Consider the following 23,742-nt stretch of genomic DNA (forward strand, 5'->3'; position numbering starts at 1 on the left):
TTGGTTTGCGAGTCTGACTCGTCGTGTTTGAGTCGCGGTTTAGCCCTTGGTATCGTTTCGTGCTTTGACACCCCAGTGCGTACATTCATACGTCAATGTGTAATTACGAAGTCAATTGAGGATTAAATCGACCTATCTTGGCATCAGTCGGCCAAGATCGAGGACATTTTCTGATGAAATTGCTTTTAATATTTCACGTGCACCGGTAGGCTGGTACAGGCTTACAAGGTTTTCGCGACGAAGGAGCTGCAGACGTCCTAGCGATGCAAGGAGCATTCCTGCGGCGGGATTGCAGGGACAGGGGGAAAGCTTGAAGCTTGCATACGTGATTGGCAAGCAGCCGAGCATGGCGGGAATGCCAGCTTGCAGTGCGTCCACACGAGGAAACGAGTACAACTCCGGGAATACTTGGAAATACGGAACTTTTCCGGCCGGGCATTCAACAGTTGTCATGGAGCTTGCCAAAAGCTCCCGGGATGGTACGACCTGTAAAAGTGGGCGATTTTTCAGAATTACGGATGCATACGCGGGATGTAAAATTAAAATGCGAAATGGAGTCGGTGGGAGCTTTAGGTATCAACATTTTATATCACCATCGACAGAAATTTTGGGAGAGTGAAGTGAAAGAGATTTTAAAATGGAGTGATTGAAGGAGTTCTTTAACTTTAATAAGGTATAGAACATGGGGGGCAGGTTAATTGATTGAATTATTCGAATGTTGGGAAGAAAAAAATGGTTTCACTTTGGGGTTGGTTCTTCGCGTGTTTATTCGGGAATCACCCCCTGGTTTAGATTATACGTTTCGATGCTTTAGGCAATGCTTTCTCGAGCTCCTTGGGGCAGAGCTTTTATAGTTCACCTCGTCGACGGCATTTGACAGTCCTCGTAAAAGCCGGGAAGGCTCTTACTCGATCGTACAGTGCTGTTCCCTTACCGCAATCGCCGCGCTATGTACGACGTAAACGGGCGCGGGTCGTAAAACTGCCTAGGGCTGGATGAGCAAAAGTCTTCCGCGATAACGCGATATTCCTTTGCCAGGACCCTGTCGGTCTTTCCAGAGGAAATTGAACGGTATCCGTTTGTTCCTCTTGACGGAATTCATCATCTCAGACCGCGGCACCAGAATCTAAACCGCTCATATCTGCAAAGATAATGGACTTTTTTATCTTGAAATCAAACACATCATCATGAATTAATTTCCTTTACCATCCTCCCTTTATTCACGTTCGTTAATCAGGTCTGGAGAGTTACATCGTGGACGATCAATTTCCGCTTCTCTCCCCACCACTTCTATCGCTGACCAATCAGCGACGTTCTATCCCCGCTCCTTGCCCCACGTGGTCGAGGATGGGAGGTACACGACGTTAATGCCCGGTCCACCAGCTCGCAAATTTGAAACTAGGGTCTATCTCTATTTTACCACGTGGTTGGTGTTGGTTTTGTTACTCATGTGGGACCGCGGTCACCCCAGGAATGGATTAACCGACATCACGTATGCGGAGTTGCCGGAGGCCGTGGCCAAAAATCCCGTATCCTCGTCCTTTCGGCAAACAGGAAACCGTGGTGCAAGGCGGTCACAGAGGTTGCCAGGAATGGCGGTGCTTTCAGGGTGCACCACGAATGTTCCGGGAAAGGTACGTATGCATACTTGTAAACAGCCTTCGGGGGTGGCGTTTGTGGCGAGGGGGTGCCCATGGCGGCAAGCCGGAGTGTCGGTAATCTCGACGTATGATGTTGACCCAAGCCTTGCGCCGCGACTCACCATCCTGGATTACCTCCGCTGATATTCAATTTCAATCTCGGGGAACTTTTTCCTCCCTTTCGCCCTACATTCATTCGACACCGACTTAGGGTTGATTTCGACGGAGTGATCGAAAAAAGTCCCTCCCCATTCGAATCATCTGCATCTACCAAGGCCTTCCTCTTTCCATTTTTCTAGCTTTCTTCTTCTTTTCTTTTTATTAATTTTCCATTTTTTTCGTTTATGCACGATCAAACCGGGGATCATTGCGGCGGGGTAAGTTCTGTCTTTGAGAAATCTCTCGACCGCGAGGGCGAAGAGGGGCGTCCTGTTTGGCACCCGGGGGTGGAGGGTGGAAAGCTCGAGCGTGGCGATAATGGCACACTCGTAGCACGTCACTGCCATAACTCGATCACTCGAAAGCGAGTCCTCTTCGCCTCTCCGCTTTTAGCCTTGCTCCATATCGGTCATTAATTATCGGGAGATGCGCCACCGAGGTATCGCCGAATCTTTACCCAGAACCCAACCAGGACGTTCCCTTCGACCGCGCAAACAAATATGTAGAAAAATCCTGCCCTCTCCAAAATGAAGGAAGAAAATTGCACCATTTTCTTTAAATCATTTATATTTCTTATTTAAAGGGCCCCGGGCGAATTAGGGCCATTCTGCCATCAGCGTTATTTTGTAATTACCCCCTCGAGGTACAGTAATTAGCATAACTCCTTTTAGAGGTGACCAAGTAGGGAGACGACTAAAAACGGGAATTCTATTTTTTATAATTTTCCATCATATTTTTTACGCGCTCCCATTTCGCGCTTAAAGCACCGGTGGCACCGTGCACATTAAGGACATTGCTTCTGTATTATCGCGGTATTATTATGACGCCCCCGCGAAACGGTAATTAACGTAACTTGTTTTCAGTGTAACCAAGTTGTGGGACGACTGAAAGCGCGAAATTGTTTCGTATTATTGTGCACCGTTTTTTAAAAACTAAAATACTTGCCATTCCTGCCATTTAAACGACACGAGGCACTATGTAATATTGTGAGCATTGTTTTGTACGTTGTCGTTATGTTATAATTATATCCTCGCGAGGCGGCAATTATAATAATTCGGTTTCAGCTTAACCAGGTAGCGAGATCGAGGCGTTCCACAGAAAATTCTATTAAGGGGCGCGATTTCCTTAACTCACCGGAAAAAGCGGGCTTTCTTTCGTCGCGGAAATTATTCACGGGCTCACTTGATGAGTTTTTCAGGGCCCATTCCCGCTGCTCTGCAATGCACGCTGCACGGAAACCGCCAATGTGTTCGTACAAGTACATCGGGGTGCAGATAGGGGATTGGGAGCAACCACTTGCTATGCTATGTACAACCCCGTGTTGCTTAACCCGGGGATATCATCCAGCCGGGGCACGTTCCATTCCGGAAAAACTTCCCCGAAGATTACCATTCCTCGCCTGGATTTTGAAAGAAGCACTTCCAAACGATTTTAATCAAAACTTGACCGATTTCACGTGATTTAATTAAATTCTGCTCCAAAAAAAAAAAAGATTAAGGGTGAGATCTAAGAGATTTTGACGTAACGCTCGATGTTTGGTCCAATATTGTCTGCACGGTCAGACGAATTTCGCCCATATGTCGGAATGGCTCCGTGTTCAAAGGGTTAAGCATCGACCACGTAAACGATCGGAAAGACGTAATCCTACGGGAGAAAAAAAATTCTAAAGAAACTCTTGGCGGACAATCTTTGACGTTTATTAGAGCTGGGTCGAGGAACTTTATTCGTTAAGGCCCTTAATCATTTTCTGACGACTTTTCAGGATATACGTCTCGGTGCCGAAAATTTGCGGAAATCAGAAATAGCATTTAATGCGAACGGGGTGGAAGGAATTTACCGACGAACTCGCGAATTTCGCCCCTCGTTGAGCCGTATCGGTGAACCGATTGCGGTTTTGCGCAAAAGCGCATTTTTTTTTTCCGCATACTCCTCCGCGTTCGAAATTCCGCCCGGCGGCCGCGCAGAAACCGCGTCGGGGGTAAAGCGGGCGGACGATTGCGAAAAATCGTGCGGCCCGCTAATCGTTTTGTTCCATCCGCGGAACATGATGGGGATGCAAATTGGGGTGCGTTTTATGGCGGTGCAATCGCCTCCTTGCGGCGATTCTCGAAGGGTGCACTTTCAGTGCGGGGGATGAAAACCGCAGCGGAAGAGCCAGGCCATTCACTCTTAAAGAGGGATAGGCTTCGAATGATCATATCTTTTTACTATTAAATTTACATCAAGACAAATATCCTCAAAAATACCGAGAAAATATCGACTCGCGTATTAATGTCATCGAGGGGGTACTATATGAACTGAAAACATTTATTAATATCAGTTTAATAGCGTCACTCGTATTATACTTGGATAAACTTGTATGGAGAATAATTTGTTTACGATGGAGAGGTATGCAGTGCATACGTTTAATATTTAATATGTTTTCGGAGAACGGTGTTTAATAAAGTCGAGCGGAATTATGATGTGGGAAGTTGCATATAAAATTGGCCGGATAGGGGAGACCTCTTAATGAAAAATTGCAATTCGGGTCCGGAGATTTCACGGAGTTGGCATTGAAATAATCTCCCAGGATTTGATATCAGATTTAAGGGGAACATGTATGCAGTGAATTCGCGATCAGCCGCATGGCGTATGTACGCGTCACATTTAACGCGATTTTGAGGTAAAGCGCAACAAATTAAACGCGATTCCGTCCCTGCAGCCGAGTCGGATGCGTGGACCATTTTCCTCGAATTTTCAAAGCGCAGAGCATGAATGGCTTTATTTTCGTTCGCGCGATTTAGTGCGGCACAATTGAAATCATGAATACCGTCACTGTTATTTATTTTATTTTAATCATCGCGTGCGGGAATCAGGATCGAGGGGTTTTTAAGGGATGCGAAATTATCGAAGATGATTGCATTTGATTTAATAGACGATACTTCTTATCGTTAACAATGAGTAATAACGGCTTCGAGAGCCTCTACGTACCTCGGCCCCGAAATAGAATATAATTCTGAAAACTCTCATAAATCATTTCTCTCCCCGGCTCGCGTCGCGTGACTGGCCTTCCGTTCCCAGGACATGGCAGCCTCCGATTTTGCAGCCCTTTCGGTTTTCCCTCGAGAAATGGAGAAAAAGGACGAAGGAAACGCGCACCGTAATGTCGGGGACAAACTTTGCTGAAATTATGTTCGCGTCCGTCCACCTGAGTTCGGCAAAACCGATGCAAATCGTCGATAAACTGATCGAAGGTGGCACTTCGAAACTCATTGCGAAATTTTGTGAAAACGAAATGAAATTATTAAAAAAAAAAAAAGAATCAGTCAGCAAAACGTGCATGGAGTATAATCGAATAGAATGCACGACGTCGGTCGAAAAGATCAATTCTCTACCGGTATTCCATGTTTTCTATAAATTGTTATCAGCTGGAATAATTGAAAATTGTTAAACTTTCTTGGTGGATTTTTGTTGAATAATAATGGGCTGAATAGGGAAGGTTAGTATGGAGGGTGGTAATGAAATGGAGACGGAAGGGAATATTAACGAGCAAGTAGGTATGGATGATAATTTTTTTATTCCCTCAGTGTGGTTAGCTCCATAATGGAGTTTCTCTTGCGCATATCAAAATCGCATTATCTGTATTTTATTATTCATGCAGCCTGTTTCAGTCTTCATAAGCCGTTTTAATCCGTGTAAGTTGTTACAGGGTGACGGGGTTGCGTTGAACTATTATGTAAACTAGGTGGACAGGATTACATCGGAATCTGCTGACAAGATTCCCTTCTTGTGCAGGACTGCAAAGTAAATGTTTTCCTGTGGACATTTGTTGTTCCCCGCGGGTCTTGTAAACATCATAAAATGAAATTTAATCCACACATCAGTATCAACGGTTTGATCACTGTAACTTATCGCCTTTCGTAAAATCTTAAATATTCTTTCCCATTTCGCTCAACAGCTTGATATGAAAGTTGACATTACACATCCGGCAAATTGCAGCATTTCTAAGGTGCTGTCGAAACGCCCCTCAACATCGCTGTTGCGGAGAAATGAAATAAAATAAATATCAGGCAGTTTCCCAAATTATTTCGGGATCTCCGATAAGACGGTGCCCTCGATTTCGGGGATATTAGGGATATTTGCTGCCAAGCGAGCGTTTTTAACACGGTTGTCAGTCGTCGGTCCCGATGATGGCAGAGAGGGTGTCAAGTAGCTCATTGCCAGGGGTCGGGAAAATTTCAGCCGGGTTTTGAAAACCTCCGCTTGTCACTCCAGCCGACGCGTGCTCGGCTTTTCGTTTTCCGAGAACAGCGGCTTTCAATTTTCCAGCCCCGTCCGTTTCGTCGAGTGAGCGGGAAAAAACGAGGAAAAGCGGGAGGGGAAAAAAGGGGAAAAAATGGATCTCCAAGCGGTCCGATTGCGACGCCACCAGTTCGTGTACGTCAGCGATTATCGATCTGCAATGTTCGGCAATGTTTTACACCGCGCCGAGGGGGAGGTCGGGGTTCGCGGGAATTAACGAAACTTGCGGAATTTTCGTCATTTTCACCGCGGTCCTTTTCAAAATGAAATTCCACGTGCGCCCGCGCGCGGGTTATTACCAGCCCTCGGGCTTTTAAACGAGGGGTAGGCCCGGGTAGGGCCCTGGCGAACAATAAGCGCCGGCACATTTTTCTGGAAACTGTTGACAAGGGATTGTCGACACGAGAGCTCCTGCGAGCCTCGTGATCGATGGCTTTTTAATCCACTAAGTTCCTAAGTAAATGGGACATTTTATTAGCTTGTCCGGAAAGTTATTACCGTTTTTCCCGGTTCCATACCTGAGGGTTAGTTTTCAAATAAAGTTGTTTTTCCATTATTCCACGATCTGTAGATTCCGTTCCAAAGCGCGGACTTCGGTTTACATTTTTCATTAAAGTAATTAGGTTTTAAACATTAATTCCCATCTTGTAAAGGGTTTGTTGTCGTTGCTTAAATTATAAACGTAATTTATGAATCAGCTCTTTTTTCCATCTCCATTCGTCGGAATATACTTGAAATAAGGCGGTAGGGTGGAGAATATTATATTCAAAGAAGTGGATGTAACTTATGAAATCTCGTTTTTCTCATTCGAGGGATTTTACAAATTGCGATGGACCGGGACGATGTATAGAAATAAATTCGGCACCGGTCGCGAGGACGCGGTTTTTGATGTCGCCCTCTTTGTCGGGACGGCTTCTTTATAGAAAGCCCATTTGCTGGTCCATTTCGAAAAGGATTGCGAAACTTTCGATAACATATCGCCCGCTCGGAGCAGACGAGCGCCGATACTCGCTGCCGAAACTTCTTCACCTGGCAAAAACCGAGCGATACGATTTGTCACGGCCGCCGACATCTTGTCCTCCGATTTGCCGTCCGGTGACAAATCCCGAATCGTGCCAAGGATAAAAGACAGGGGAAGAAACAACCACCGGTTAATATAAAAAGGAAACGGTTCCTGCACCCCGGGGAGGTTGCAAATGGTCCTTGGCTAAATGCCAAATCCAATTATAACCCGAAGAAGCCGAAAAAAAAGAACCCCGATATTTTTACTTAACTACAACTGAATTCTTAAATGTTCATACGGTTCGGTGTTTGAGTCTTTCAGCCATTACATACAAAATCACCATCAATATGCGATGCAAAATCTCGGACAAATCTGATCCGCTAAATTGATGATTTTACTTGCGCTCGACTGTGCAATTATATTTTTTTATATATGAAAAGTATATAAAGACAAGCACGTCCACCTGTTTCTGTCCTGAGCAGTACCAACGACGTGTAAAAGCATAGATCAGTCGACAGCCCCACATCTACATTTCATGCTGCCAAAAATATGCGGAAAACCGGCACATTAATTCTGCATATGACACGCCGTTGAATCCGCTATACCGCACACAATACATCTATCATACGTGCAGAGCGCAGCGCCAATATTTCTTTTTTTATACCGCAGATAAAGAAGTATGTTGGTTTCATTTTTACCCTTGTAATACAGTGTCGACATTAGGTACGATCCCCCCCCGTAATACTCCATTCCAGTACACGCGTCGTATATATTTTCCCGGACTTTCCGGACTTTCCGGCCTAAATTTTCGAAAATTTGTTACCCTCCAAAAGGAATTTCCGTATTTAGAAAGGAAACTCTCGAGGGGTGCTCTATAGAGGTGACTATCCATCAACGTCCACCCTGAATCCCTCGCCTTAACTATCTCGCCGGAAAAATTGTCACGGTCCTTTTTTCGGATATTTTACGAGAACCTATAACAGCTAGTGCCTGTATTTAAAAAAAAAAAAAACATCCCGGAATACGAGGCATAATATTCTCACGAAACTTACACAAAATTCACTTCAATGGAATTCGGTGTAATTAAAAAATGAATGCATATCCCTTGATTGATCGGGATTCCACCAAGGGAAATCCTTGTATAGAAAATTTCAGCTAACGTATGTAAAATCGATATAATTCACTTCAATTGAATTCGGTGTAAACAAAAAATGAATGCATATCCCTTGATTGATCGGGATTCCACCAAGGGAAATCCTTGTATAGAAAATTTGGTCGAAAGTATGTGAAATCGATACGTAAATCCGCAGAAAGCCGCGACAGCGTATATCCGAATGCAGGTCATTGGCGGCAGTTAGAAGTGCATAATGCCTTGCATCTAGTACGTCACTCGATATGCTTGTGACGCAAGGGAGGTTGGAAGAGGCACTCGAAACTGCATACGGAATTACGGGGTATCTGCAGCGGATGCAACTTCTCTGGAGTCGCAAAAAGTGCATATTCCGATGGGGGGCACAGATCGCACAGGTGAAAAGGCCCGCTCGGTGTTGAATGGAACTCGTGGGGCGAGTAGAAATTCTGGAGCAGGGATAACGAAGCCCTGTCTGGAGTTTGGTCTCGTGGTCCCATGGACAGGGCACGTGGTTCTGAATAAAAAAATAGACTTCTGGGACTTTTGGGCGAGGTGAAAGGAGACCCGGAACGTGGAGGTGCATTATCGGTGCATTGTACGTCGAGCGACGAGGCCTCCGGTGCAGCTGCGGGGACCTGGGCTATGAGAAGTGCACAATGCGACGTCTCGGATAAATAATCGAAGTCGCTGGCATCGACTGTTGGATAAAGTGTACACAGTGGAGCCGGTTCTGCAGCCCCGAGGGCCCAGGCCCATCGACAAAGGCTTCTGCACTCATAATCCGATGGGATATTAAATCGCGGCCGAGTTTTCTTCGAGTCTCAGCCACGCCGTGCGATCTCGGGCGATCGCGTCAGCTGCAGAAAAAGTGAATGCACTTGACGTGAATTATGGATCCCTAGTGCACCGGGCCGCGGATGCAAATGTTACGGGAGCATCGCGCATCGTAGAATTTAGATTATCCCGCTTAATCCCTTATTAATTGAGGCTACGTAATCGGTCGGGGATTAATTAGGATTTTTCACATGAAAGGGTCCCAAACTCCTGTCCCTTCACGTGATAAACCCCTATTTTAAACGATAGAAAGTTAAGAGGGTGACAATTTCACGGGGAGCATCTCGTGCTTCCGGTAAGCTCTCATTTTTTCCGCTATTCTGGCCAATTCGGCGGGGGGGATTTTCTTCCCCTGGCCCTGCAAGATGGATCCACTGATCCTTGTACTCGCCCACTCGACGTCGATATCCGGTAATCCGACCGACCGATAAGTAATGGAAAACTGGAGCGAATGCCTCGCGCGCCATTCGAGGGGAACCGGGAAGGAGGAGCTAGGCTATCTGCTATCTGCGTATTTCCGCGGATCGGCGGAAACTGGAAAGTGGTTCGACTCCATCGAAGGATCGTGCACACGGAAGGAGGATAAAAGCGAGCAACGCGAGCTCCCTGACGTACCCTCGTTTATTTTCGACATCGCCGATTGATCCGAGCTCGGGCTCCGGTTACGTCGTCCGTCTTTCATGGATCCTCCACCGTGGACACATTCGACAGGGATGAGACTCGCCGCGGACGCTCGCATGTCGAGGAAGAGTAACGAAATCGATATCGACGAGCGTCGATTCCAAGTCAAATTTTGGAGCTCCTCGAAATGAATCCAAACAGACCAGATAGTATCGGGAATTCCTGGTACCTTCGATTTTCACCGCCACTCGATAAAACTGTACGCTGTCAATTTCTTCGCAGTTGGGATCGAATTTTATCCTTCCGTGACATAATTGGGTGGATTACTCTTCAAGGATATCAGGGTTAGGGAGGCTCCTTAACGAGCATCCATTTTCATGCGCTGAAACTTGACTTGGAGTCATCAGAGACCGTCATGGAGTTTGAGTTTCTCTTCTGACGACATTTTGGACAAGTTCGTCGTAAAGGATATCAGGGCTAGGACGGTTCCTTGATTAATACGGGAATTATCTCCTCCTGAAATTCTACCTCGAATCGTCAAAGACCACCTCGAAGATCGAATTTACTTTCTGACGATATTTCAGAGAGGCGCCTCTTCAAGGGTATCAGGGTTAGGGTGGTACCTTGATAAGCGTCAATTTTCACGTGTTGAAATTTGATCTGGTACCGTCAAAGGCCGCCTTAAAACTCGGCTTACCACGTTCTCTCTTTGAATAGTTTGAATTGTTACCTTTATTTGGCTTCGCTCTGTTTAACATCCGGGTGTGTACTTTTAACTCGTAACATCCGAGGATCAAGGAACTCGAGTGCTTAGCCGCGTGGACGGCATTCTTAAGGTGATATAAAAGTGTAATATATACATAACAAAAAGTCAAAATATTTATAATACTTATCTTCAAACTGGGTGGATCGAATTATCTGAAACCTTAACACGTGATCATGGAGGCCCTATGGAATAACGCGCTGCTCATGAAATTTCTTATTTCGAAAAAAATTCTCTAATTATCTCGGACAAGAACTAAAAATGATATATTTTTTTTTCGAAAAATGAAATTTCACGGACGGCGCGTTTTGTCCTTAGAGCCTCCATAATCACGGGTTAAAGTTTTAGATGATTTGGTGCATCCAGTTTGGAGAAAAGTTTTATAAATCTTTTGACTTTTTGGTACGTATATATATCACACTTTCATATCACCTTAAGGGGGTCTTTGCCCCCAAAGGAAGCCCAGGGTGTACCCAGGGAAAATAAAGCAGGTAAGAACGAGAGAGACTTCGTATTCTCGTGGACTCTCTTCAAATTAATTTCGACGGCCTCACGTAGCCAGGATTCTCTCCGGTTTACTCGCCCTCTCTTCTCGCCTTCCGGAATCCTGGAGCACTCCTTGCAAATCCATTGCCTCGCACGTCAGGACATCTTTGCACCTGAAATTGTTAAATCGTCCGTTTCCCCTGGCCTTCATTTATACATTTATACATTTTATTTATAAATTTTCCAAAAGAATTTTAACATTCCAAGTAAACCGGGATAAATCCACGCCACAATTGGTACTTGATGAAAATGGAAAGACTTGTCCGGGTATAAAAATCTTTGATAATTAAATATAACGTGGAACGTAACGCGCAATAATTTAAGAAATGAGGAATTCGAGTTTATTTTCGTTTATGATCATGTTCGCGGGTAATGAGAGAATCGATGATTAAACGAATTAAATCGAACGAAACGGATACGCGATGCACCCTTTGAGCCATCTCGCCGCATTTGTGAACACCGCGCTATCGGAACGAATCGATCGAAGTAACTAACCGCACGCCAAATTGGACAATTGAACTTTGAACGAGCCGACGAACCAGTTATTGGAAACTCGTGTATTTGATCGATGAATTTCTTCAATCGGATTCCCGTGTCATCCCCAAAAATGACAGGATTCCTCTTTAAAGCGACGAAGCCCACCCCCCAATTCGACGTACAATTCCACCTGAAATCACGGTAAAACGAATTCACAATTTGAAGGTTTTTATCAAAAACTAGGGATACGCCAAGCCAACGTGCCGTTTCAATCAACGTGGAAAAGTTGAATAAATAAATCCTGACTTCATTCCTATAGAGTGGCAAAAAAATGTACTTCGCTCTGCCAGAGTGTTTAAAAAAAAAAAGAAAATCTAACATACCCGCCGTTAATTAACAAAATCTGTTCGGCCTTTTAATCGAGGATTTCTTTCACGCTGTTGCGCTAACCGGATTGTTGCTACCCCGGGTGCACCATGGCGACCATATAAAAGATGCAAATAAACGAATCGGGCCAGTGGCGCGAGCAGTCCATTCTGCCAGTCTGACCATTTACAGAGATTGACTACTGGGGTGGCCGGCCCACTTCTACGGGCGCAAAATCTATACCTATACTCCGTTCTATAGGGGAGCGAGTATAGTGCCAGGGCAAAAAGTGACAGAGACGAATGGGACGAGACACCTACGAGCTCGGCAAATACCTAAGCCGCGGAAACGTTTCGCTCTCGAGTGTCCCTCCTGTATTTGACCGGAGGGAGCGATCGAGGGTGGGCTGCGGTTTCGGATATTGTCTTTAAATGACATTCCTTTTTCCCCGCTCTCGATAACGGATACGGAAGAAAAAAAACGAAGAAAAAAAAATAGACAAAAGACAACCAAGTACTAAAAACAAAAGCGAGCGCAGCGCCCTGTCCCGCCAATTTACTCCGAAATTTTGGATAGGTCCTCCTCCCGCATTTCATCTCCGTGAAGAATATCCCTCGATCTATCGTATACAATGTATTGGGTTGATGCATAAGTCATTGGGAATTTGTTCAAATATAAAAATGCCCGCAGAAATTAAATGTTTTAACATAATGTTGTATGTTATTTTAAAGAGAAATTTTTACTCTACAAGACAGTGTTTTAATATTTTTGTTAGATTTAATTTTTGTGAATTTTCAGGCAATTAAAATGGAGGATCAAGTGGACAAAAATGAGCATTTTCGACACTTTCTTTTGATCGAGTTTAATCGCGGCTCGTGAAATTTGCACTATACACGGAGAAGAAGCTATGATCATAAGGTCGGCTCAATGGTGGTTTTCGCGCTTTAAAAATGGAAATTTCGACCTCAAAGACACAACGCTTGCTCTGGACTGGAAATCTAACAAAAATATTAAAACACTGTCTTGTAAAGCAAAATTTCTCTTTAAAATAACATATAACATTATGTTAAAACATTTAATTTCTGTGCGCATTTTTATATTTGAAAAAAATCCTCAATGACTTATGCATCAACCCAATAGATAAATGAATTCTATAAATTCTAACATAGTCTACGCAGTTTATTGAATTAATGGCGTCGGTAATTGTCGGCGCTCTTCGCGGGCGAGCGCAGATGGGAGAAACGTGGGAAATGCAAATGGGCAGAACATCCTTCCGCGATATCAGGAGCCGTTCCAGGGTACTCGAAGGGTCCCGGAGGCCGGCATCTCCTCGGAGCCCTCGATCGGCAGGATTTACGAGTGGTCGCCGACCGAGATGTATTTCATAGGCGGTAAACCTCTCCCGCGAGCCCGAGATGGAAGCCGGAAGTAATTGAGCGGAAGGCGCATCTCGGCGAAACAAAGTGCAGGAATGCAGAATCCTGGAAGGAAAGATAGGTTTTCTTGCGCCTTCTTGCGAACCCTCGTCGACAAATGGGGGCCCCTTTTGTTTCAAAGCGACCCTCCGGACCCCTTCCTGATGTATACGGCGCATCCCTTATCACTCCCCCGCGATTGTAAAAGCCATGCCTGCACGCTTTTCCGGATAATCGTCGAGGTATCTCACGAGAGTCATAAATAATGCAGAAGCGGAAGTTGAATGCATGCCTCTCGATGCTCCTCGAGTAATGCGATCGCACCGGAAACACCCACGAATCCAACTCGCACTGAATACGTTAACGCCTCCAGGTGGGGCATATGCAGATAAAATTGCACCGGCCATATTCCGTGTTCCCGGATCCCCCGGGACGCGTTCTAAGCTCCCTAATGCTCCCGGAACCCTCGTGCTTGGTTATTGTATCTCTCGTTCTCTTGTACTCGTGCTCCCGAAACACTCGTTTCCCCAGGAATTCACTTTTTTAAATGCGGATGTCCTCCGCGTGGTCCCGTTTACCCGACTCGTGGACTGGAGATCCTGGGGGCGGTTTCGGAAATTCGAGGAAACAGGTGAGCTAAAGTACTCTTTAATTTAAATCCTAAATAATGTAGATAACGTAAGAGATAATTCGTATGAAAAGGGAACGGCTCGATCATTATTTTCACGATTAAAAATCGGTGCTCGCCTCCTGCGACGTTTTGTTTCAATTGATGTATTTCGACGTTTTTGAGAGAAATGAAACAGAATCGTCGGTCCTGGCTCGCGTTAACTTTCATTATCAACCTCGATGTCCTCGAAGAGGGGCGAATCCAAGAAACCGTGAGAACGTATAGCTCTGACCTTAACGCTTGCTGCTCGTCGAATAGAAATTCCCCCGAGAGTCATCGCACCCTTCTCGGACAAATCGCATTGTACGTGGTTACGAGGTCCGCCACTCTTTTTTCTCGCCCTCCGAGTTCCACCTTCTTCAATTTGTTCGACACGGATGAGACCAAAGTCGAAGTCAAGCTACCCCAGGCGTTGTTGGAAATCGATTAACCCTCGCTAACAATTGGGACCAATCAGGGGATCCTTTTCAAAGAGCGTTATCCACTTCGTTAAGACCAATGACATGGTCCATAATTCCAGAAAAAAAAAAAACACATTAGCTCCTCCACCCTGAGCAAACAAAATTGCATGGAACCAGAGAAATATTTCATGAAATAATACCAAAGAAATGATCTTCTTAATTCAAAGAATAATTATTTGACTGTAATAAAGTCGAATAAATTGAATGCAACGTTTCCACATAATTATGACGATTTATTCAAATTGATTTGGGTTAAATAATTATTCTTCAATACTATTCAAAAAGATAGGTTCAACTAAATGTATTTCTCGGTGCACAATTAAAATTAAATAGGAATTAAAGAACGATTTTAGGATTCATTTAATCCGGTTCTTTGGTCCAATTGGTATAGTCGTGGCTCGAGGAGTTATGGAATAGACAATCATGAATGTAGATGGTGATCCTCATGTATGTTGATATTCGCTTCAACGTGACTCAATAATAGACTGTTACATGACGTGTAAATTCCGCACGAGAAATATTCGAAGCGGCAGTCATGCGGTCCGTCGAAATGGTTTTGCATGTGCACGATGCTGTACAGTTGTACGGCCGCCATGTTTTACCGTATGTTTACGATAATTACGGTACCAACGACGACCCTGCACAGGATGTCCTATTATCCATGCGAGAATTACGAGCCTGGTGCATCGATCTAGCAGGTGATATGTCCTACTGTCAGTGGGAAATATGATCGTTCCGATATGAAAATAAAGTGGCGATGACTATAGCTGGTACCGCTAGGAAGACACGTCTTCTACTCACGGAACGTTGCCTGGTTGATATAAATAAATATATAGGTAAATAATCGTTATTAATTTTATTTACCTGGAAACATGCGAAGCAAATATGAAATACTGTTATTAACTTAACTTATCCGAGAATGTTAATAATCATATCTTGCATTGACTTCATTTCTCTGGATATATAAAGTAGTCTTACCGAAAACAAGTACTCGAAAGCAAAAATACGTTTCTGTCAACGTTAGGCTTAGATCTTGTGTCCGTTCCGCGCGAGAAATTGTTAATAAAATAATTTGCTTTTCAGCAAGAAGTAATAAGGGAAGCTTAATGTTTCTATGCAGTCATTTTGGTTGCAGATGGTGGAGTGGTGGGAGGCTCGAGGATGGGACCGGTGGTGACACCTCATACGTTGGAACTGACAGCACGCGGTAGGGTGACGTTACAGCTGGCACCCTTGGAAACCGCACGAGCGTATTTACCCCCTGAGTACCGGCCGGGTCGCATCTACTCCGACACCGATTCGGAGAAGGTAGGTTCACCTTCCTTGTCAATACCATGAATCGAGTTAATAGCAAATCACGTGTCAACCGATTTCTACGGAAGGTATGGTCATGGAAAGGATAGTCACAGATTTTACCGGGAATTACAAATCCCTCCTAGAGAAGATTCTAACAGGGAACGAATTCGAAGACACTGCCACATCAAGACCTTAAGGTGACATGAAAGTGCTGTCCAAGGGACCTCGTTTAATTAGTTTATAAACATTTTCATTGCTCTCTCTAGAAGAAATAAAATGTCATGGGTATTCGGGACCTTCCTTAGATCCTCCATCCCCACGTGGTAAAATTCCAAGCGATTCCGTCTTGGGTGTAAGGAAATGTTTCACAAACGAGACCCTCAGACTCCACTTTCCCACCACCTTAATCTCTCCGCAAGGTACTCCTCAAGATTTTGTCATGATACAGAATTTTTCACTCTTCGTTCGAGTCTCATTTTCCTCCACCCCTTCAAGAAAAATCCCTTTCGAAGGCCCTGTAACCTTTTTCCAAGACACAGAATGCGTTCAAAGTCCCCGTCAGGAACCGAAATTTCCATCAACCAGCCTGTCGACCTCTTCCGGGGGCAGCAAAGGGGGTTGCTGCCAAATCGACTTCGTGTAAACGTCAGGATTCCGTGTCACCGGCAAAACGCGGAATTAAGGGGGGGTTGGAAGAGTCGGGTTTCGAAGCGGATCCCTGGAAACGGGCAGGATAACGACGGATGGACCCTGTGCCTGGAGCGTTTCGCAGTTCGCCATAAAAAAGGCCGCCGCGAAGGCCGGGGATGAATGGGGCATAGGTGGAAGATGGTCTGGTGCCGGGTGCGCGGGGGTGGAGTTTATAGAGCCACTGGTGCTCACGATGTGTAATGTTTGTTCGGGCCATTGTCTGGCACCCTTCTGGTGCTCGTGAAAACCGCCCCGAGGTTTCCCCCGCCACCCCCGTCGACTTCGTTTACGATACTTTTATTCCCGCCGATGACGTAGGACGCGGTTATAGGGTGGGTACTCGTCGGCCTGCTATCTCAACCTCATTATGCAAACTGGCGAGCCTCACTGACGTTTCCGCCGTAAAGACCAGACGATGACTTCCTTTCGAGGGACTAGCTCGCAGGGGGGTCCTGCGATTGGGGTAGGTAAGTGCTGGAGACCCTGGGAAGACGCGACGCATTCGGGCTGGTCAGGGACCGAAGGATGGAGATCGATCAAATGGTCCAGAGATTTTTCGAAATCTGAAGAACAGGGATTTTCATCTATGCAAACCGGAATTTCATCGTCGTTCCGGGATGGTTTTACTAAATTTAATTGGACCATTAGTTTAGGACAAATGTAAAATTTGGAGCTGTTAGGGTGCAGCTTTCCGTAAGATCAAGAATTACGGTACCACTGATGGGAGATGTTTATTGAATCGCAGTATTTTCTCGTTAATTAGACTTACAATATTGTAGAGACGTAAATTGTATCCCTGACGATGCTTGATATTCATGGTGCGCAATCTTCAATACCGGACCTATTATCGTACTCTTGTAAAGCTGTGGTATCATCGTTAAGGGGTATTTGTTGAATCGAGGTGTTGCCGCGTTATCCAGGCATCGTTATATATTCCACAGGGAAGATGCCCGCTGCAAAGGGGAGGTTTTCCTTTTTCTGGGGTGCGATTTGGCCTCGAGGGATGCACCTATGTCGCAGGGCTGCAAGGGAGCGACGAATCCGGCTTAAGAGGGTGCTTTCTGCCCCGGGGTGCTAGGAGGCAGGAACAATTCGAAACTTGGCGAGGACCGAGGATCTTAATTCGCCTAGGTGGGAGGCATTCCGATATTCCAGCTCGACTCTGAATCTGAACTCGATTGGTACCCCTGGGAGCGTAGTCGATGACGCTATCGGCGCAGCCCTTTGAAATGCAGCTTCGAATGCACCGAGCTGCAACTTCGACGGCTATCCGTCGTCTCGCGACCATAACCGTTAATGCGAAATTCTCCACCCTAATTACCCGCCCACTTAAACTCCGACCGAGTCCTGATGCGACTTTAAAAGTTGAGGCCGCTTTAACTTGAGCTAATTGGGGGTGACTATGAACCGCGAATGGCGAAAATGGGAGAATTAATTCGGAACTTGTCATCGGATTCAATTAACGGGACAATTTATTTAATAAAATTCATTCAATTAACGCTGACGTGAAATAATATCCTCGTACCTCCAGCTTTGATAATAATTCCTTTACATTTTTTTTCAAGGAATATATCGGTCGCTAGGAATAAATATCATTTCTTTGCGGTTTGAAATCTACGTCAGGGGGCAGACGTCATGAATCCCTCGAGGGTCAGGGAAGGATTATCTCCTAACGTCATTCCCGAGTATTTCCTTCCTCCCACCCCGTTAATTCGCGCCGCAACTTCCCCCGGCAGTTTCTCCGACGATTTCGATTCCTTCCCGAGAAACTTTCCCCCGGGACTGGGAGGAGCCGCCCACTATGTAAGGGATTAGTCCGACTCTAGATGTTTTCGGGGAAAATCTGGAGAGGAGCCGATCCCGTCCTTCCCGCGGGAAATCCTCTGGTTACCGCCACCGGACCTCGATGATGAGAAATGTTCCTTCGTCTCCAACATTCGCAAGGACAAGGCGCGATGCTCCTTCGGGATGCCCCCCGAAATTGTTCCCGTCCCCCTAAGGTCCTTCACGATTGATCGACCGGGTGTACGGACTCCCCATAATTTTCCAATATTTCAGAAAATTTCAAGCAAGGACAAAACCTCAGCTGACCGAGCTGGTCCATATCCTGCGGCAATCAATGCTTCGATCCTGCAAATCGGAAATAATCTCATCGATACTCTATGATACATATATGTCGGCAGAAAATTCATATTTTTCTTTTCTTTTTGTTGAAAGTTGAACGATATACTGCCAACGAATTCACTTCGGTATTTCGAGGGGCATCGGCCGAGATAGTTTTTCACGTAAATTCAGTCTCGCTTCGGCTTAGTCGGGAGGATTTTAATCGAATCCCACTGGAAACGTCAGAGCGCATCTCTCTGAATTATTTCACACCTTTCACGGTGGAAATATGCGAAGGACTGTCTCCTATGCGTGGGAAGGATACGCAGGACTATTGCAGGGCGTAGTAATTTGGCAATGTACATACACATTCTTATGCCCTAATCCTTGAAGCTCTAAATTGTACGCCCGTAATGATCAAATATTTATATTGAATAAATTGCAATTGATTCCCAATTTTCGTGGTTTTGGCCTGATGTCATTTTTCATCGATTTATTGGAAATATGAATGTGAGAGAAGTATATCTTTTTTCCAGATGTGGATGTATTCCCTGGGTAGAGCCCTTCTGGATACGACACCACGAGTTGCAGCTCTGACAGGAACTGTATCAGTTTCTCCACCATCGGCCCTTCAATCAGTTTTAGCAGCCATGACCGAACCTGACCCCCGTCGTCGTGCTTCCTTGATGAACCTCCTTGACGTAAGTAACATTTACACATTATTTCCTTTATTTTATCAAGGGTTGCTAGGGCCATTGAACGTTATTTATCTTGCCTGAGATAGGAGGCCGAACTTTAGGAACCTTTCATGGATTTTCGCAAAAAATCCACGAAATGAGTCATGTATTATACACTTGATATAATTAACGTTTGCATATTTTTTACATTAATTCCTAAGTCGCGGCGAAAACGAAAGAATTTATATGTCGCAAAGTGCAGCCTTTTAATAGTCCCGCCGGAATTGGCAGAGGGTATTTAAATCCCTCCTCCCAACTTCGCGCCCCCATTTTTCTTTTCCGCCTTTAATCCACTATCCTCGCTCGCCGTTTCGCGAAATATTTATCACGGGTTCCGCACGAATTTAACAACCCTCGGGAACGGTCAAGTGCAAGATGGGACTGCGATAAGGAAATATGCACGTATACGGGAAAAACGATCTTCGATTCGCCGAGCGCACTTTTCTGCACTCGACGTACACACTTGCGCCCTATCATCGTAAACTGCATAACAAATAAATACGAGAGTAAGAGGCGACGCCGCGTGAATATCGAACAAAAATTGGAAATGCACGCGCAAAGAGGAGGGTTTATCGCCCAGGCGAAATAACTCAGCCAGCATCAGGCTGTAACTTTTGATGTCCAATATTTCAGCTGAAACTCGAGAGAAGCGGGACAGCTCGCGCCCAGATTTCAGCCTTTGTCAACGATGCACGTTTTTGCTCCACTTTGCTTTTCCGCTTTTTTTTATTTTAACGGTGGAGCCCTTCGGCTCTGGATCCTTCGGCTCTTTTGGTATTCCTTTTGCTCTGTGAGTCCCTGGGATTTTTCAAAGTTTTTTAAGAGCGCCTCCTATCGCTCTTAAAACTGTTTCTTTTTTTTTTTATATGGAAAAGTCGGGGATGTTAATCCTTAAAAAATACGAGTTTTGACATTTATCCGTATCAGGGGGGATTTCTTAGGGAAAGGTGAGATTTACTTGGCGATATGCAAATGACGGTGGAAAATCTGGTACAGATGACTCATTAGAATTCGTTACTTGGAAACATTATTTGTCTTGACGAAGGGGGTAAATTTAAACTGTCAAATGCGGGCATGATGCAGTGGTATTGTAATTGCGAGTGATCGTTCAACACAGATTATCCCGGAAGTACTTTTTTGATCGATACTTCGCGCCGTTGATTAACTTCAATCGGCTCGTTTAATGTGATTACGCATTATCCTGTTCGCGCAGAGTCATTGAGGGATTAAAAGTGTGGACGGTGACTTATATCGTTTATTAATTGCTCTACAACAAAGGTATAAAGAAATGTATCGCTTGCACGTGAACCCTGGAGACTCTTAAGGCTTAATATTATCTAGTATATAATTTACCTGAAATTGGAAAAATAATCGAAGTTGGCTTGCTCCATACCTAACATCCGCGATAGTGGGCCGATAACTTTTCCGCATAATTTTCGTGGGAAATTTCGATTGCATATTCATTTTTTAAGCATTCCGCCCTGACCTAGAATAGTGGGGATTACCGCGGTCCATTGAAAAAAGTAAAGTTATGCGAAGTAAAGCTGGGCATGCATTTATATCAGAATTCTGAATAAACGCTGCAGCGTGGGGGATTACGTATCGTCACGGACAGGATAATTCTTCCCAGGATAAGTCCCAAGTCGATATCTAAACTGAGTGGATTATCGCGATACTTTTTCAGTTTTTATATCCTAAATGTCATGGCTCGAGATTGCAAAATTTCCTTACAAAATTTCATCAATCATTATTGATTTAACGATACTTATGGTTCTTGAGAGCGAAGACCCAACGATCGCGGTGCTGCTTTCATTATTAAATTGCCCATTTCGCGCAAAAGTAATGTTTGCAATAATTTTTCGAGTGACCAACGAAATTTCTTTTTGCAATTATTTTGTGAATGATCGCCTGATTCGTCACGTGAATGAGTTTTATTTCAAAGGGGAGCCAGGAACGACGGTGAATTCTCAGATGACAAGTGCAATGTTGCAACATTAATGGACTCGTTGATTGTTAAGTTCAGCTGTGCATGTTTTTTTACTCCGCACAACACGTCCGCAATCAAGATCAATTATAACTTAAAACATAGTTAAGTTGTTTCCAAAATCCAGCGGAATTTTTGACATGCAACACCTCGCAAGAGCCTGCGGAGGGAAATCTCGTGAAATGTGGTCAGCCTCAAAATTGCTGGAAACAATTCGGGGGCCTGCAGTTTCCGCGGAATCGCGGAATAAATTCATCCACGCAAACACGGTTTCCCTTCATTTAACGCGCAGTTCGGATACGAATCATGTATGCATTTCAAGCCCAGGGCATGTGACTCTTGGCGAATTAGTGACGTTCCGTTTAAGACGGTAATAATCCTGAAAGTTCGACCTGCAGGTCTTCTCCACGTTCTTCCTACTCCTACTATTTTTCTACCTCTATGTTTATATTTTCTTAAGGAAATTACGGAACGCATATTCGAGAAACCTAGCTCCTCGACCTGATTCAGGCAACAACCCCCATAAAAAGAATGAATTAGAAGGGAAACCTCTGAGTTAAAGGAAACAATTAAACATTACTAATATTTCATAATTATTCATTCTCAAGAGGCCCTTTCTCATTCGATACTGCTTGTCTCTAACAAGCAATCTTTCATTACACTGGCTTCCCAGACAACGGATTGAAATTAAACAACGCTAACGAAAACTTCCAAGCTAATCGTGTAAATACTAAAAGGCAAACGCGAACGTTAGATAAGTGTAATTAAGTGTTAGAAAATGGCGTTTCACTTTCTAAAACAAGCCCCATTCACAACGCGTACTTCCGTGCCGTAAGAAGTTTCAAAGGAAAATTCTAAAGCACCAGTTTTAGCATTCCCGTTTAGCCTTTAAGCGCCACTTGCAGCTGCAAGGAACCTCAGCGACAGCACCGAGTCGTGAAACAATTTCCGGCGTTCCCGAGTCGGTGCAAATCCATGGCTCGTTGCTGGCCCGTGCACTCGGTCATCGATGCGCCCAGTAAAAGCCATCGATGCACCCAGTGAAAACCATCGATGTACCCAGTGAAAGCCATCGATGCACCCAGTGAAAGCCATGGATGCACCGAGCAGTCGATCGGACCTCAACGTGGAGGCGCGCTCGGAAAATGCAGGTCTCGCGGTAATTTGGAGCGCCCAGTCCCTCCCAGCGTATCGAGAGCGGTTCGATATCGCGACTAATTCCGCGGGTTCCGATCAATTCGAGGCACGCTAAACAGCGAGTCGCGGAATTAATTAGCGTTATTACTTGTCCAGGAACGATCCAGGGTGGTCGGGTACCTGCGAGATAGGCCAGGCAATTTAGCACGAGGAGCGCACCGCGAGGGGCAGCTGCGTCTGACTACAATTGCCGCAAGAGGGACCGACGCGTCGGGACGCCGGTGAATAATAAAGCAATTTGCTTATTATATACGGCCATTACAGTCGACCCCTTCGAATTTACTGGATATATCGACTTATGGGTGACCCCTCTCTCGCCGGGGCACCAGCTGTAACTCGCCGCTGCCCCGACGCTCTTTCCGACCGCTTTTTGCTGCCGCTGTTTCGACTTGCGCTAATGCCGCCACGGCTTGAGTGCCAGGGGACAACTGGGGTGTCTTTTTGCGAGGGAATGTCGCATAGTCGAGGGGGATTTAAATCCCTGCTCCGAGTTAACCCCGAAGCGCCTATGTCGTTCTGCGCGAGAGACGGCCCGCGCCTCCACGCGGAGGGTAGTCGATCCATTGTTTAGGGTAGTAATGCTGTAACAAAGGTGTAAGGATTAAAGTGGAGGGGGAAATGAAACTGTATACGTAGGTGTTTAAATCACGTTGGAAATAATTGCTTCATCGAATGGGCGTTATTAATTTGGAGTCATTTTGGGACAACTGAAGGATGTATTTGGCGCGAAACTCGGTCGCGCTTTCCGACGAGGATTTTGTTCTCAGGAAGGCGGGATATGTATTGGCTTTGTTAGAGTAAGTTTCTCGCAGGAATTGCCGGGAAATGCTAGTTTCCTCTTTTCAGAGCACTCGAAATGTAGATATACTCGCGGTCGCCGTAATATTAATTTTCTCGGGGAAGCGAAATCCGATCGGCAGGCAGTGAGGCACGGATTCGATAAGTCGAGAGCCGTTCGTCCTCGGGGAAACTCGGAAAAAGAAGGAGAGGAGGCCTCGACCCATCGCGTCAACGTTTACCCGAGAGTCTGTAACCCTCTTAAATCGCTATTCGATTTCTCCGAAGGATAAGACGCATCAGGGATTTACTTCCTCGCTAAAGACTCGCCGGTACTAATCGAATCGGCGATTGCGGGCTACTAAAGGACTCCTCCCAAGTCCTTCGGACTTTATGGACGTCCTGTCGCTTAGATTTAACTTCCGGCCTTTAAGACCAGGCGACAGTGTCATTTCCAGGTCGGTCGATAATCTTACCCCCCGTTAAAAAATTATCGCGACCGATCGAATGCCATCACCCTCTCCGTAAAATCGTTTCTTTGCAAGTGAAACTAACCTCTGAACGTGAAAAATTCCCCGCGTCCCATATTC

The 23,742-nt window shown here is 45.2% G+C and overlaps 1 protein-coding gene across 1 annotated transcript in view; it reads left to right on the forward strand.

The window, feature by feature from the left end:
• LOC105697695 overlaps window positions 1-23,742 on the forward strand; it is an 89,535-nt gene that overhangs the window by 47,320 nt on the left and 18,473 nt on the right. Inside the window, exons 3-4 of the mRNA XM_012421269.1 lie at window positions 15,504-15,676; window positions 18,994-19,158. Of these exons, the coding sequence (XP_012276692.1) occupies window positions 15,504-15,676; window positions 18,994-19,158 (338 nt within the window). The remainder of the gene's footprint in view (window positions 1-15,503; window positions 15,677-18,993; window positions 19,159-23,742) is intronic.

This window comes from Orussus abietinus, unplaced genomic scaffold (assembly GCF_000612105.2).
Source record: "Orussus abietinus isolate OABI.00-Male unplaced genomic scaffold, Oabi_2.0 scaffold21, whole genome shotgun sequence".
NCBI classification, from domain to species: domain Eukaryota; kingdom Metazoa; phylum Arthropoda; class Insecta; order Hymenoptera; family Orussidae; genus Orussus; species Orussus abietinus.